This window comes from Centruroides sculpturatus, unplaced genomic scaffold, assembly GCF_000671375.1.
Source record: "Centruroides sculpturatus isolate CEXI.00-Female unplaced genomic scaffold, Cexi_2.0 scaffold996, whole genome shotgun sequence".
Lineage (NCBI taxonomy): Eukaryota > Metazoa > Arthropoda > Arachnida > Scorpiones > Buthidae > Centruroides > Centruroides sculpturatus.
This window is the reverse complement of record NW_019385236.1, coordinates 253,673-268,672: the sequence shown is the minus strand read 5'-3', so window position 1 is coordinate 268,672 and position 15,000 is coordinate 253,673. Positions and strand designations below refer to the sequence as shown.

Below are 15,000 nucleotides of genomic sequence, written 5' to 3'. Positions count from 1 at the left end.
AGCAAGTACATAGAACTTGCCCAGGAAATAAGGCATCTGTGGAGGATGGATAGGGTGCTTATTGTACCTGTCGTTCTCTCCTGTACAGGTNCAATTTATTATTATTATTTTGATATTTTACAAAATGTTCCAACTTTTAAGATAAAGATTTTTAATTATTATTTAAATTTTAATGCTGCTGTATTTTTATTTTAATCAAACAGCCTCTCTTCGTGCAAGATAAAGTGTTTATCGGATTAGAGAATGCCCCATCCAATTATCCGGTACGAGAGAAAGTTTTGGGACCAGGGGTAAGTGTCAATGAATTGGGTGTTAAATTATATTATAACGGAAATTTGTAAATTTGTACAGTTTTATACGTTAGCTTTTTTATGTAAAGAAAAAAAAATTGAGTTATCTAGATAAATTGAATAACTTTTGCATTTACTACTTTGTAGTGCACTTTGTATATGTATTAGTAATCTGTATTAGTTCACCCTTGTATTCAAAGAGCGATATAATATAATTTGTTAGGAATCAGAAAGAATTCTGTAGCTGTAGAACTGTCTTGTATCTTACTTGTCAAATGGACGTACATTTTCCAGAGGATTCAGATCGTCTTGAAAATTTACTTTTGTTTAGGACAATCCTTTTAGTTTTGGATTATTTTTGTTCTGAATTTCAATTTTGCAATACGGGACCATAAATTTACAGTACAGTTTCCTAAAATTAGCAACTTGTTTTCGAAAATTCATCAGAAATAATCTAGGTAGTGCTGAAATTATTTAAGCTAACAAATGGTATATCTAGAGTATAACTATGTATAATCTAGATCACTCGACCTTTCCACCTGGCTGTAACAGCCTCGAAAACCAATACGTGAGCACGTATAAATCACATATTCTCTGGTATACATAATTATTGAAAACTTTGTACTCATTAGTCATTTAAACTTTTGAGTTCTGAGATTGAATGTTGGATTTTTTGTTTCAAATTGCAGTTTCATGTGTTGCATTTTTTTTTAATGGCTTCAAAAAAAGAGGAAACATTTTTAGTTAGTACAAAAGATAAGTGGAATTGCTGAAGAAAATGTATGAAGGGTATCAGTAAAAAAACTATGCAGTGAATATGGAATAGGGCATGTTGACTGTACTGTATGTGATGTAATAAAAAAAAGACAGCATGATAAAATATTAAAAACATATGTTGACAGTAACCACAACACTACACTCAGCAGAGACTTAATTAATAAACAATCCTTACAAAGCACCTTAATTTGCTGAGACTATTTATTTTGAAACAAACTAATGTTTTCAACCTAATCTATAAGCCATCTTCAGGTTTACATAACTTAGTTATGTAAACATCAGTTGTAAAGTGTTCCAAAATAGAGCATTAACAATTTTAAATGAAAAAAATTAACAGGAAAAATATCAGAAAAACTACAAAAAATATAATACACGGATATAATAATTAACATAAGTTAAATATAACAGAAACATAAAAATAAAAGTATGCAATGAAATACAATAATAAAGTATTAGTAAGAGGCAAATTAGGAGCTTCCAAAAAACTTCCTTTTAACCATATACTTCCAGGCAGATGGTAAACTTTTAGATTGCTGTTAAATTAAGCACTGCAATCGCTGATGAAACTCTTTAACAACGCGCAGTGCCGCAGTTCCAAAATGGCAGATCTCGTTTTAACTATTGGGCTGTTCTGTGAATTGTTTAATTCAAAACATGTTAAAAGTAATTCATTTTTGCGATGCAATGTCTCGTTTGGGAAGCGTAAACAAGTCAACGAAGCAATTGCTTGAATGGTAAATTCTGTTGTGGTACGGCTGCAGAAAAAGGATAGAATATAAAACTATTACAAGGAAGTTACGAGTATTCCTGAATACAGTAATCTGGATTTTAAAAGTCACTTTAGACTTCAATGCAAAAGCATTGAATATCCCTGCTGAATATCTGAAAACAAATATGTTTGTCATCTATATGATGATATAAAAGAAAAATGATGTAAACTTAAAACATTAAAATTACATATTTACAAGACTATTGTATTAATCATTAATTTTTTTCAAGGAATTTTCTTACATTATCAAATTTTGACTGCCAGATTTGCATATTTAAAGTAAGAAAAAGATTTGCACTGCTTATGTATTAGATCTGTTTTTTGTTAATGTTTAAAGAACATTTTAGCGTACATCTAAAATACTTTTTATCTAGATTTTCCGTAAATAATTGTAAATTTTTTAAATTCTATTTAAATATGTTTAAGTAATTAGAATGAAAAGCCAATGCATAATGATGTATGATTTTGTCTATACATAATTTGATAATTCAGTTTTATATCATTCACTTTTAATTCATCCCAATACTTAAATTCTTTTTAAATTCAGGGTTCTTACACACCTGGAAAGTCAGGGATTTTCATTAATGTCCATAAAAAGTCATGGAATTTCAAGGAATTTGTTAAAAATCGGCAAAAAGTCTGGGAATTTGCTTTTCTGACTGCCTAGTTGATTTTTTGCTGACAAGTATGCTTGACTAAGTGTAGACGTAGTCATCTGCAGGCAGCAAGAAGTAATGTGGTGCAATATAACTTATGAAAAGGGGTGCAGAATATTTTCAGGACCCAAAATTTCTCCCAAGCTTACACAAAACTTTTACAAAGTACATGAAATGATAAATAGTTTAAATGGTATTATTTATCATTTTTCATTTTAATAATTTTGATTGCATAACAAAACAATTTCCAATTTTTTTTCCAGTTTATTAATATATTATAAAGTTTGGGAAACTTATCAAGAGATAAATTTAATAAATATACACTTTTGTACATGGATTATATAGAATTTGTTAATGAATAATAAAAAATAATTGATTTATTTCTTTTTTTTTAAAGCCATGTAGATTTATGGTTGCGAATTAATAACAGAATTTTAATAATATGTTTTATTTTTAATTTTAATTTTAATAATTCAGCAATTATAAAAAAATATATAACTGTTAATTAGAAAAAAAAACTAATTAAAATATTAGAGAAACAAAACATATGCGGTTAGTGAGTCAAATGCTGTTTTACTTTGTCAATGTGCCATACATAAGGGACGTGAGGGTCGGAATTTGTACAAAGTTGGTTCGGGAAGTCAGGGAAATTAAAACAAAAGTTGGAATAGGAACCCTGTATATTGTCATTATTTATCTTGATGATGATAAAAATACATTCAGCATAATAACTGTATATTAACAAAATATAATAACCGTAAATTTTCTTAATGAATTTTAATTAGATAAAATTATTGAACATTGTTTATATCAATGTTCGATTAAGCATTAGTGCAACGTGAGAGTGTTTTTTTAATAATTCTCTAATCTGTGGGCATTAAGTTTTGTTTATGCTGATCGTGGGTTTGGCCAGGTTTCAGGATAAGGTCCATTATATCTGAATTCATTCACCCATGAAAATTTTTGAAGTTTCGACTCGGATTTAAACCTATATATCTTGTCTGAAGCAATAAGACACTAGCTTACTACCGCAAAATAGTGTTTTTACTGCTCCAGCCAAGTTTTTTTCCTTGTCCTAGGGCATTGTTATGTTTAAAGTGATGGATTAATCTGCATAAAATTCCAAGATATTGGTTTTTACACACCAATTAAACGAGATCGGACTTTTAGAACCTGTATAACATAAAAGAGAAGGAAATGATTTGTAAAATTAGTCATATTATGAATTACAAATTTTTATTTTTTCTTATGTTTATGTAATGTAATGAAACGATATATTAAAATATCAAATTAAATAAATTCATATTAATTTTAATTTTAAAACTGATATGAATTTACTTATTTATACAAGGAAAAGACTTCATCCAAGTATTGATATTAATTGCTAGGTCAATGTTTTGATTTTAATGTATTTGAATCATCGGAAAAGTAGACTCTGACAATCAATTAACTGTCAGGATATACGTGAATTCTGATTGTATCTTAAAAATAAACCTGAAATGCGAGGGACGTATTTTAAAATTAAAAGTACTAATATTTTTTATCTAAAATAGGGAATTTATCTTCAACATATTAGGACTGAAAGTGGAGCCAATGTAACATTGCGTGGAAAAGGGTCAGGATATATCGAACCGACGTCAGGAAGGGAGGCGTTCGAACCTCTTCACATTCATTTAACGTAAGAAATAATAATTATTTGTGTAAGAATTTGATTGTATAATTTCAAAATCACAATTAAAATTGATCAAATTTATGAATTTCCGGGGCTCCGGTTGACCCGTCACACATTTGTGATAGCTGCTTAGTTGTCGGAAATTGAGAATACACTAATATTCAAAATTTCTCATGGAAAATTGTCAAGATCTCCTGACATCACTTAGTCAATTTCACAGACTAAGATGCAAATGAAAATTTTTATCTAACTTCCGGAATTTATAGGAGTGATTATTTCAATTGTGGGTAAGACAATGGAGTTAGGCATAGGAAAATTGAACATTTCAAATGATTAAAATACATTTATTTAGTAAAATAAACAATAAAAGATAAAATCGAAATGATATAAGAGAACGATAACACACGTCTAATTATAACAAATTCTTCTTTAAAAGAGAGCTTGAACAAACAACCCATTAACTAATTCTCTTCCTTTCTGAGAAAGGGTTTACAAAAATATATCACCTACAATGATATTTGATCTTTAAAAGTGAAAGATGTACTGATGACTGAGGAGAGTACACGAAATTATACGACTGGAATACATGAAGTCTACACTTGCCTCGTGAAAGGTCAAGGACAAAGCTCAATGAAGAGCTGTGAGCCATGCTAAACTGACTTAAGTTGAACTAAATAGATCTAAGCTAGCTAGCTTTTAGGGGTGACCTTTTATTAAAAATCCCTCCAATCAAATCATTTAAAATAAACCCTCCACTCTTTCAACGCGTAACGGATTAAGTTATGCTGAAAATAGAAATAGGAATTTTTAAAAAAACATTTTAATGAAATAAATATTTTAAAATATCTATGTATATTAATAAACATTTTAATTTTTCAGAGATAATTTCAGTATTTTATCAAATTTTTGCTTTGTTTCAAAAGTAATTACTGTCAATTTATCTACATTTTAATCATGATTTTTCATATTTTACATGTATTATATTGAATGTATGAAGAAAAAATAGCTATATTTATTACTGTTATTTAAATTTATAATAAATGTTTCTGTTGTTATTTTATAACTATCTTCTGTTTTAACTCAAATATTTTTTTTAATTTAGGCATCCTAAAACAGAAGGATTACAAGCTGCTAAAACACTTGCTTTAAATCTAGTTGAAACAGTAAGTACATTCAAACTTATTCTGATATATTATCATCAAATTATCAAAGTTTTGTATTGATTTCTGTTCATAATGTAAATATAATAAGTAATTATTTATTGTGACATTGTCACAATGCTGGGCAGCAATTTTTAATTGTCTTTTAATTTAAAAAAGATCCAGACCAGAAGTTCATATACAGTTAATTGGGATCTCTGGCTCCTAAGCTTTCTATATCTGGTCTGGATTTTTAATGGTGTCTTGCCCCTGTACATTGTACTTCTCCCAATAACAGTCAAATCATGCCGGTCATCTTACTTCATCCTCAAGATTAATGATGGACAACAGTGGGAATACAAAGGTCTGAAATTTGAAAATTGCAGCCCAATAATAATAACTGATAACATAGACATAAATTTAGTTAATATGCTCGCATTTATATTTCAAGAAATACTCACTAAACATACAGGTACAGATCCCACACAAAGACCACAAATACCAAAAATCAACACATCAAATGAAGTAGGAAAAACATTAAATTATGTAAACACTCACTTACTACCACCAAACTACATTCATTCAATTTCTACACTCTCAGACATTCATACATTAGTTTATTCTGGGGCAGTCACAGTAGTAACACACCATGGTCTGAAAATACAATCGCAGCCAGATACACACAAAACATAATTCTATCACAAGCCTGCCTGGCAGAGAAGAATAGAAACACAAATAAATGACATTAGACAGCAATTAGGCAGGCTGACACAATACACTAAAAACAACATAACACCCAAATTAAAGAAACAACTCAAAAACATTTTCAAGAAAATCAAAACACACACAAAACATGAACATCACAACACACACATTACAGAATACATCGATACACTAAAACAAAAACTCGCAGCCAAAGCACGTAGACTCAAACGATACAAAACATGTACACTACGAAAACAACAAAATAAATTATTCACAAACAATGAAAAACTTTTCTACAGACAAATCAGTACCAAAACAAACACTGATACACAGCACAGTGGCACACCAACAGAAGAAGAACTCACAACTTATTGGTCTTCTCTTTGGTCCAATGCTGTTACACACAATGCTGATGCAGGCTGGATCAAGGAGGAGAACAGAAACTTGCATAACATACCAAGTATGCCCTGTGCTGAAATAAACATACACGACATTCGCTACGCTGTTAACAGAACACACAACTGGAAGACACCTGGTGTAGACAACATTCACAATTTCTGGTACAAAAAGTTTACATCACTGCACCAGGAACTAGCTAAACATCTAACACACATCATCATCAATCCACAAGACATGCCAAAATTTCTTACTCAGGGCATCACCTACATGAAACCTAAAAACAACAAAACCACAGACCCCACACAATACAGACCAATTACATGTCTTCCAACACTCTACAAATTATTGACATCCTGTATCACAAACAAAATATACAAACATGTTGAAGAACACGACATTCTTACAGAACAACAAAAAGGTTGCCGTAGAAATCACAGGGGATGCAAAGAACAGTTACTCATAGATTCAGTCATTCTACGGCAAGCACACAAACAACACAGAAACATACACATGGCATATATAGACTACAGAAAAGCATTCGACAGTGTTCCACACAGTTGGCTGCTACATATTCTACACATGTACAAAATACATCCATCACTCATTGCATTCTTCGAAAACACTATGCAGCACTGGAGAACAACACTACATCTCAGGGTTAGTAACACTTCCATACAAACAAACGAAATATTCATTAGGCGAGGAATTTTTCAAGGAGATTCCTTGAGTCCTCTCTGGTTCTGCCTAGCCCTGAATCCATTATCCAACATGTTAAACAACACGCAATACGGCTACAATATCAGACACGAAAAAACAACACAGTTTACACTCTCACATCTCATGTACATGGACGACATAAAACTTTATGCATCCACACAAAAACAACTTCATCAACTCCTACAAATCACACATTCATACACTAAGGACATACAAATGGAGTTTGGCCTAGACAAATGCAAAAAACTTCACATAGAAAAAGGAATCCTGAAGAAAGAAGATTTTGCACTTGGAAATGGAGACGTTATTGAATCCATGGAAGAGGGCGAGTTCTACAAGTACTTAGGATTCCAACAGGCCAAACTAACAGAACATACACAAATAAAGCAACGATTAATTAAAGAATACCAAAGTAGGTTAAACGCTATACTTAGAACACAGTTAAATGCAAAACACACAGTTAAAGCAATAAACACATATGTCATCCCAGTACTCACATACTCTTTTGGAGTTATACATTGGACTCACACAGATCTCGAGCAACTCCAAAGGAAAACAAGAACAACACTTACTAAGCATAAACAACATCATCCTAAATCCGCCACAGAAAGATTAACCCTTCCACGTAAAGAAGGCGGACGTGGCCTGATTGACATAGTTAACCTTCACTACAAACAAATACAGTCACTGCGAGAGTTTTTCTACAAGAAACAAGAAACATCACAGTTACATAAAGCAGTAACTCTAGCAGACTCAAATAACACACCATTAAACCTACACTCACATCATACAGACACAACACAACATATAAAAAGCATAGACACCATCAAGCAATCATGGGCTCAAAAGGCACTCCCTTATGACCTGGCTCAGGATTTTGTTGACAAAACTGCATCAAACAGCTGGTTAGATCGGGGATGCCTATTTGGGGAGACAGAAGGATTCATGATTGCCATACAGCAATGGTATTCAAACATTTTAACAGTGTGGCCCTATTTGGGGTTGCGACCCATAAATTGAATACCACTGCCATACAGGATCAGGTCATAAATACTAAAAACTACAGAAAGCACATTCTCAAAGATACAACACTCACAAATGACACATGCAGAAAATGTCACATCATTCCAGAAACAATACAACACATTACTTCTGGTAGAAAGCTCTTGGCACAGACAGATAATTTACATAGACGTAATGAAGTAGCAAATACATCAAGAGCTTGCAAAGAAACATCAAATTATTAAACATCCACGAACCATACTACAAATACATTCCACAGACAGTATTAGGAAACAACACGCTCAAAATGTACTACGACAGAGCCATAATCACAGATAAAACAATTTACCACAACAGACCAGACATCACACTTATTGATAAACACAATAAAATCATATATATTATAGACATAGCCATTCCAAACACTCACAATGTACAAAACACATTCACTGAAAAAATTAGCAAGTACATAGAACTTGCCCAGGAAATAAGGCATCTGTGGAGGATGGATAGGGTGCTTATTGTACCTGTCGTTCTCTCCTGTACAGGTTTGATACCACACACATTACACAAAAGCCTGGAAACATTACAATTGAATAGAAATACATACATCACACTACAGAAGGCCACTATATTGAATACATGCCACATTGTTAGGAAATTCTTGAATACAGACACTGACACACTTATTTAATTTTAGTTTTTGGTTGCTATGCTTTGACTCTGGTCCGGCATAGTACACAGCCACCAGTGTGAACCGAGTATAACCCACTAAACCCAACATAATAATAATAATAATAATGTAATTTATTCATTTTAATTATCATAAAATTTTAATTTTTGATTCTGATTCCCTTGAATGTGAAAATGGGTTATTGATGACCTTCTGTTAACATATCTAATATTAACTTTGTGTGTGGATGTTGTTATAAAATAAATAGTGGTCTCCACTTTACTATCTTTTTTAGGATGTATAAATTTTCTAACATAAAATTCCATATTTAAGTAGTATATTTTTTGTTGATCCTATATATAGAGATGGTCTGATAAACTTATAAGAAATAAGACAGGTTATTTAATGATGATTTCCAGAAGGCAATTCGATCATAATAGTGGAGTCTTTTGTGTTTACAAATAAGCTGTCAACATAGGTTAAACTTAAATAGTTTTTATATAACAGTGTACAGGCGATTGTAATTAAAGCATTCTATTCTCATGTAGAGAGTCCTAATCAGCAGTCAAAATGCAATCATATTTTGTATAGTGACATTTCTATAAAAATAATTAGCACCAAAACTTGAAACTGCAAACAACAACAACAACAAAAAAAAACACGTTTCATTCGTGGAAACACTTAAAGAGTGTGGTTTATTGAGGACATGTTGCAAATTCGGCAGCCTTGAAAGAACAATATCACATTGCATGTGAAAAACGTCATCAGAAAGCAATTATGGTTGGCCATTGAATACACTGTTCATCACCTTTAGGTTTTACGCCTTCAGAATGGAAATCACATTTTTTTTTTAAATAAAGGGATATTGAACTGACCTTTTGCACATTTCCAGCAATTCAGTATAAATGAGAAGCAAACGTTTTTGGTCTTTTTCGTGGGCCAGCATCAGGTTTTTAATGGAGAGTTTTTAGCCAAGCTTTTTAGAACACTTTTGCTTTTCCCTTCAAAAGTGTTCTAAAAAGTTTGGCTAAAAATTCTAATTATGTTTCTTTTAGTTATACATCTTTTTGATCTGGTTTCTTATGAAATAGTTAGACTTCTCGTCTAACTATTTCTTTGTCGTTTCTTGAGAAAAGCTGATAGATTCAATATTAGGAGCATGTAATCGATTTTCATCTTCTGGAAATATCACTTTAACAAGGTGGATTCATTTTAATTGCAAAGTTATCCTTACCTATGTAGCCCATATGCATCCAGGGCCATGTTTATGTATAGTGAAGTCCCTGAGTCAAAATGCCAAGTTTTTTTTTTTTTAACAGCTATCATTTAAGACAATGTCCTAATCCACAGTTTATCTAGCTTATATAGAAAATTGACACAGTATATGTCATATTCTACATACAGTCCATGTGTGTTTAATCGTTGATATATTATTTAACAGTTAATATAAATATATATAAATCATTATAATAATTAAAGGAATTATTTTATTTATAGATTTATACAGAGTTTGTTCAGTGGCAACAACAGCAGCAGCAACAGCAAGTAGCTGCTCAGTCTTTAACACAACCTGCAATTGGTTATCAAAGTAAGTTGTATGAATTTGATTACAAATATTATTAATTAAAAATGAAACACTTAACTTATTTAAATTAATATTCTTAATATTTACTTTAAATAAATAATTTACATATTTAAAAACTAATCCAGAATTATCATATATGCCGGCATATATGTTGACTTTCTAAGCTTGAAAAATCATTCCAACATTAGGGATTAGCTTATATGATGGGTATAAAATGTAGATCTTTACCACAGAATGGTAAACAAGTAAAACAGAGTTACTAACAATTGCTGTGCATCACTTATGTAATTACAGCAGGCTACCACATATATTTCTTAATAATACTTGTATTTGATGAACTTACTTAAATTGTAGAAATAAACACTGTATCACAAGTTGTTTCCAACAATTGATGTACTGTATACTACTGATGCAAATGAAGAGCACATAAAAAGAAATACTACCATGTTATATCATTATATCGTCATACATCATACATAATGGCTCTGCCATGTTGTTAATATTTTATTGAAGTTGTTGATTTTGTGTAGCTCAGATGTGTTAATTGATAAATGTAAAGTACAGTATAATAATTATCAATGTAACTTTCTGAATATTTTTATTAGTTACTTGATGCCATATGTAGATTCTTTTGCTGACTTCTATTTTTGTATGGGCCATAACCGGTTCAATTTCTTTTGATTATGGGGACCCACAGTCGGTGAAGAAGTTGCTAAAGAGTTTAACCGGCTGTATGTGATTGGTGGGAAGTCTGGATGCAGCCTGTTAAACTCTTTGGTGACTTCTCATTGACTACCAATCCCCAACAATAAAATAACTTGAATTTGTTTCTCCTTACTCAGCATTATGCTTTACTTCTCTGGTTCTAGATTTATGGGACATGCTGTATATCATACATTGAAAAGTCTTAAAGAAATTGGTCTGGTCTTTTGATATTCTTGCCATAAGTTTAGAGGTGATTTATATGATTATAGGTCTAAACAAGCTGAAAATTATAAAGTTGACTTTATGCTGGCATAAATGGTATTCAAAGTAATACCATAAACAATTAAGAGAGTTTAGCTTTAGCTATTCTCTTTATATATATGGTTCAGGTGGTCTGAATCACGTGTGTTTTCTTGAAAACTATTTTTTGTAGAAGATTGGGAAAAAATTTTTTAGTTAGAACCCATGTGAAAAATAAATTGGTGAAATTGGCATTAATTTAGAACCCAGCAGAAATAGGACCACCCAAGCCTGATTCTGATTTTCATATTGGAATAAATTGAGTTGGGTGTCATTGGATTGAGCTTCTCATATGAAACAACTTTTGTTTAAAAAAATTTTTTTTATCATTTACAATAAACCAAACCTTTTGTAATAAACAGTCTATATATATATATATATATATATATGNTTTTAATAATTCGACAATTATAAAAAAATATATAACTGTTAATTAGAAAAAAAAACTAATTAAAATATTAGAGAAACAAAACATATGCGGTTAGTGAGTCAAATGCTGTTTTACTTTGTCAATGTGCCATACATAAGGGACGTGAGGGTCGGAATTTGTACAAAGTTGGTTCGGGAAGTCAGGGAAATTAAAACAAAAGTTGGAATAGGAACCCTGTATATTGTCATTATTTATCTTGATGATGATAAAAATACATTCAGCATAATAACTGTATATTAACAAAATATAATAACCGTAAATTTTCTTAATGAATTTTAATTAGATAAAATTATTGAACATTGTTTATATCAATGTTCGATTAAGCATTAGTGCAACGTGAGAGTGTTTTTTTAATAATTCTCTAATCTGTGGGCATTAAGTTTTGTTTATGCTGATCGTGGGTTTGGCCAGGTTTCAGGATAAGGTCCATTATATCTGAATTCGTTCACCCATGAAAATTTTTGAAGTTTCGACTCGGATTTAAACCTAGATATCTTGTCTGAAGCAATAAGACACTAGCTTACTACCGCAAAATGGTGTTTTTACTGCTCCAGCCAAGTTTTTTTCCTTGTCCTAGGGCATTGTTATGTTTAAAGTGATGGATTAATCTGCATAAAATTCCAAGATATTGGTTTTTACACACCAATTAAACGAGATCGGACTTTTAGAACCTGTATAACATAAAAGACAAGGAAATGATTTGTAAAATTAGTCATATTATGAATTACAAATTTTTATTTTTTCTTATGTTTATGTAATGTAATGAAACGATATATTAAAATATCAAATTAAATAAATTCATATTAATTTTAATTTTAAAACTGATATGAATTTACTTATTTATACAAGGAAAAGACTTCATCCAAGTATTGATATTAATTGCTAGGTCAATGTTTTGATTTTAATGTATTTGAATCATCGGAAAAGTAGACTCTGACAATCAATTAACTGTCAGGATATACGTGAATTCTGATTGTATCTTAAAAATAAACCTGAAATGCGAGGGACGTATTTTAAAATTAAAAGTACTAATATTTTTTATCTAAAATAGGGAATTTATCTTCAACATATTAGGACTGAAAGTGGAGCCAATGTAACATTGCGTGGAAAAGGGTCAGGATATATCGAACCGACGTCAGGAAGGGAGGCGTTCGAACCTCTTCACATTCATTTAACGTAAGAAATAATAATTATTTGTGTAAGAATTTGATTGTATAATTTCAAAATCACAATTAAAATTGATCAAATTTATGAATTTCCGGGGCTCCGGTTGACCCGTCACACATTTGTGATAGCTGCTTAGTTGTCGGAAATTGAGAATACACTAATATTCAAAATTTCTCATGGAAAATTGTCAAGATCTCCTGACATCACTTAGTCAATTTCACAGACTAAGATGCAAATGAAAATTTTTATCTAACTTCCGGAATTTATAGGAGTGATTATTTCAATTGTGGGTAAGACAATGGAGTTAGGCATAGGAAAATTGAACATTTCAAATGATTAAAATACATTTATTTAGTAAAATAAACAATAAAAGATAAAATCGAAATGATATAAGAGAACGATAACACACGTCTAATTATAACAAATTCTTCTTTAAAAGAGAGCTTGAACAAACAACCCATTAACTAATTCTCTTCCTTTCTGAGAAAGGGTTTACAAAAATATATCACCTACAATGATATTTGATCTTTAAAAGTGAAAGATGTACTGATGACTGAGGAGAGTACACGAAATTATACGACTGGAATACATGAAGTCTACACTTGCCTCGTGAAAGGTCAAGGACAAAGCTCAATGAAGAGCTGTGAGCCATGCTAAACTGACTTAAGTTGAACTAAATAGATCTAAGCTAGCTAGCTTTTAGGGGTGACCTTTTATTAAAAATCCCTCCAATCAAATCATTTAAAATAAACCCTCCACTCTTTCAACGCGTAACGGATTAAGTTATGCTGAAAATAGAAATAGGAATTTTTAAAAAAACATTTTAATGAAATAAATATTTTAAAATATCTATGTATATTAATAAACATTTTAATTTTTCAGAGATAATTTCAGTATTTTATCAAATTTTTGCTTTGTTTCAAAAGTAATTACTGTCAATTTATCTACATTTTAATCATGATTTTTCATATTTTACATGTATTATATTGAATGTATGAAGAAAAAATAGCTATATTTATTACTGTTATTTAAATTTATAATAAATGTTTCTGTTGTTATTTTATAACTATCTTCTGTTTTAACTCAAATATTTTTTTTAATTTAGGCATCCTAAAACAGAAGGATTACAAGCTGCTAAAACACTTGCTTTAAATCTAGTTGAAACAGTAAGTACATTCAAACTTATTCTGATATATTATCATCAAATTATCAAAGTTTTGTATTGATTTCTGTTCATAATGTAAATATAATAAGTAATTATTTATTGTGACATTGTCACAATGCTGGGCAGCAATTTTTAATTGTCTTTTAATTTAAAAAAGATCCAGACCAGAAGTTCATATACAGTTAATTGGGATCTCTGGCTCCTAAGCTTTCTATATCTGGTCTGGATTTTTAATGGTGTCTTGCCCCTGTACATTGTACTTCTCCCAATAACAGTCAAATCATGCCGGTCATCTTACTTCATCCTCAAGATTAATGATGGACAACAGTGGGAATACAAAGGTCTGAAATTTGAAAATTGCAGCCCAATAATAATAACTGATAACATAGACATAAATTTAGTTAATATGCTCGCATTTATATTTCAAGAAATACTCACTAAACATACAGGTACAGATCCCACACAAAGACCACAAATACCAAAAATCAACACATCAAATGAAGTAGGAAAAACATTAAATTATGTAAACACTCACTTACTACCACCAAACTACATTCATTCAATTTCTACACTCTCAGACATTCATACATTAGTTTATTCTGGGGCAGTCACAGTAGTAACACACCATGGTCTGAAAATACAATCGCAGCCAGATACACACAAAACATAATTCTATCACAAGCCTGCCTGGCAGAGAAGAATAGAAACACAAATAAATGACATTAGACAGCAATTAGGCAGGCTGACACAATACACTAAAAACAACATAACACCCAAATTAAAGAAACAACTCAAAAACATTTTCAAGAAAATCAAAACACACACAAAACATGAACATCACAACACACA

At 30.8% G+C, this 15,000-nt stretch overlaps 2 protein-coding genes across 3 annotated transcripts in view; both read left to right on the top strand.

Annotated features, from left to right (window-relative positions):
- The first annotated feature begins 202 nt into the window (after positions 1-202).
- On the top strand, positions 203-10,840 carry LOC111636541 (protein BLOM7-like). Of its 2 annotated transcripts, none has more exons than XR_002758548.1 (4): positions 203-290; positions 4,046-4,170; positions 5,267-5,327; positions 10,297-10,406. XR_002758548.1 is itself a non-coding variant. In XM_023381824.1 (4 exons), the coding sequence occupies exons 1-4, from the start codon at positions 244-246 to the stop codon at positions 10,420-10,422; spliced, it is 336 nt and encodes a 111-aa protein (XP_023237592.1). In that variant the 5' UTR covers positions 203-243; the 3' UTR covers positions 10,423-10,840. The 2 variants fall into 2 exon arrangements, 1 of the variants encoding a protein (XP_023237592.1); XM_023381824.1 differs by having other exon boundaries at positions 4,069-4,170; positions 10,297-10,840.
- Positions 10,841-12,675: 1,835 nt separating this feature from the next.
- The window catches only part of LOC111636527, a 32,240-nt gene continuing 29,915 nt past the window's right edge, over positions 12,676-15,000 (top strand). Inside the window, exons 1-2 of the mRNA XM_023381809.1 lie at positions 12,676-12,995; positions 14,092-14,152. The gene's annotated coding sequence lies outside the window, so the exon portion shown is untranslated. The remainder of the gene's footprint in view (positions 12,996-14,091; positions 14,153-15,000) is intronic.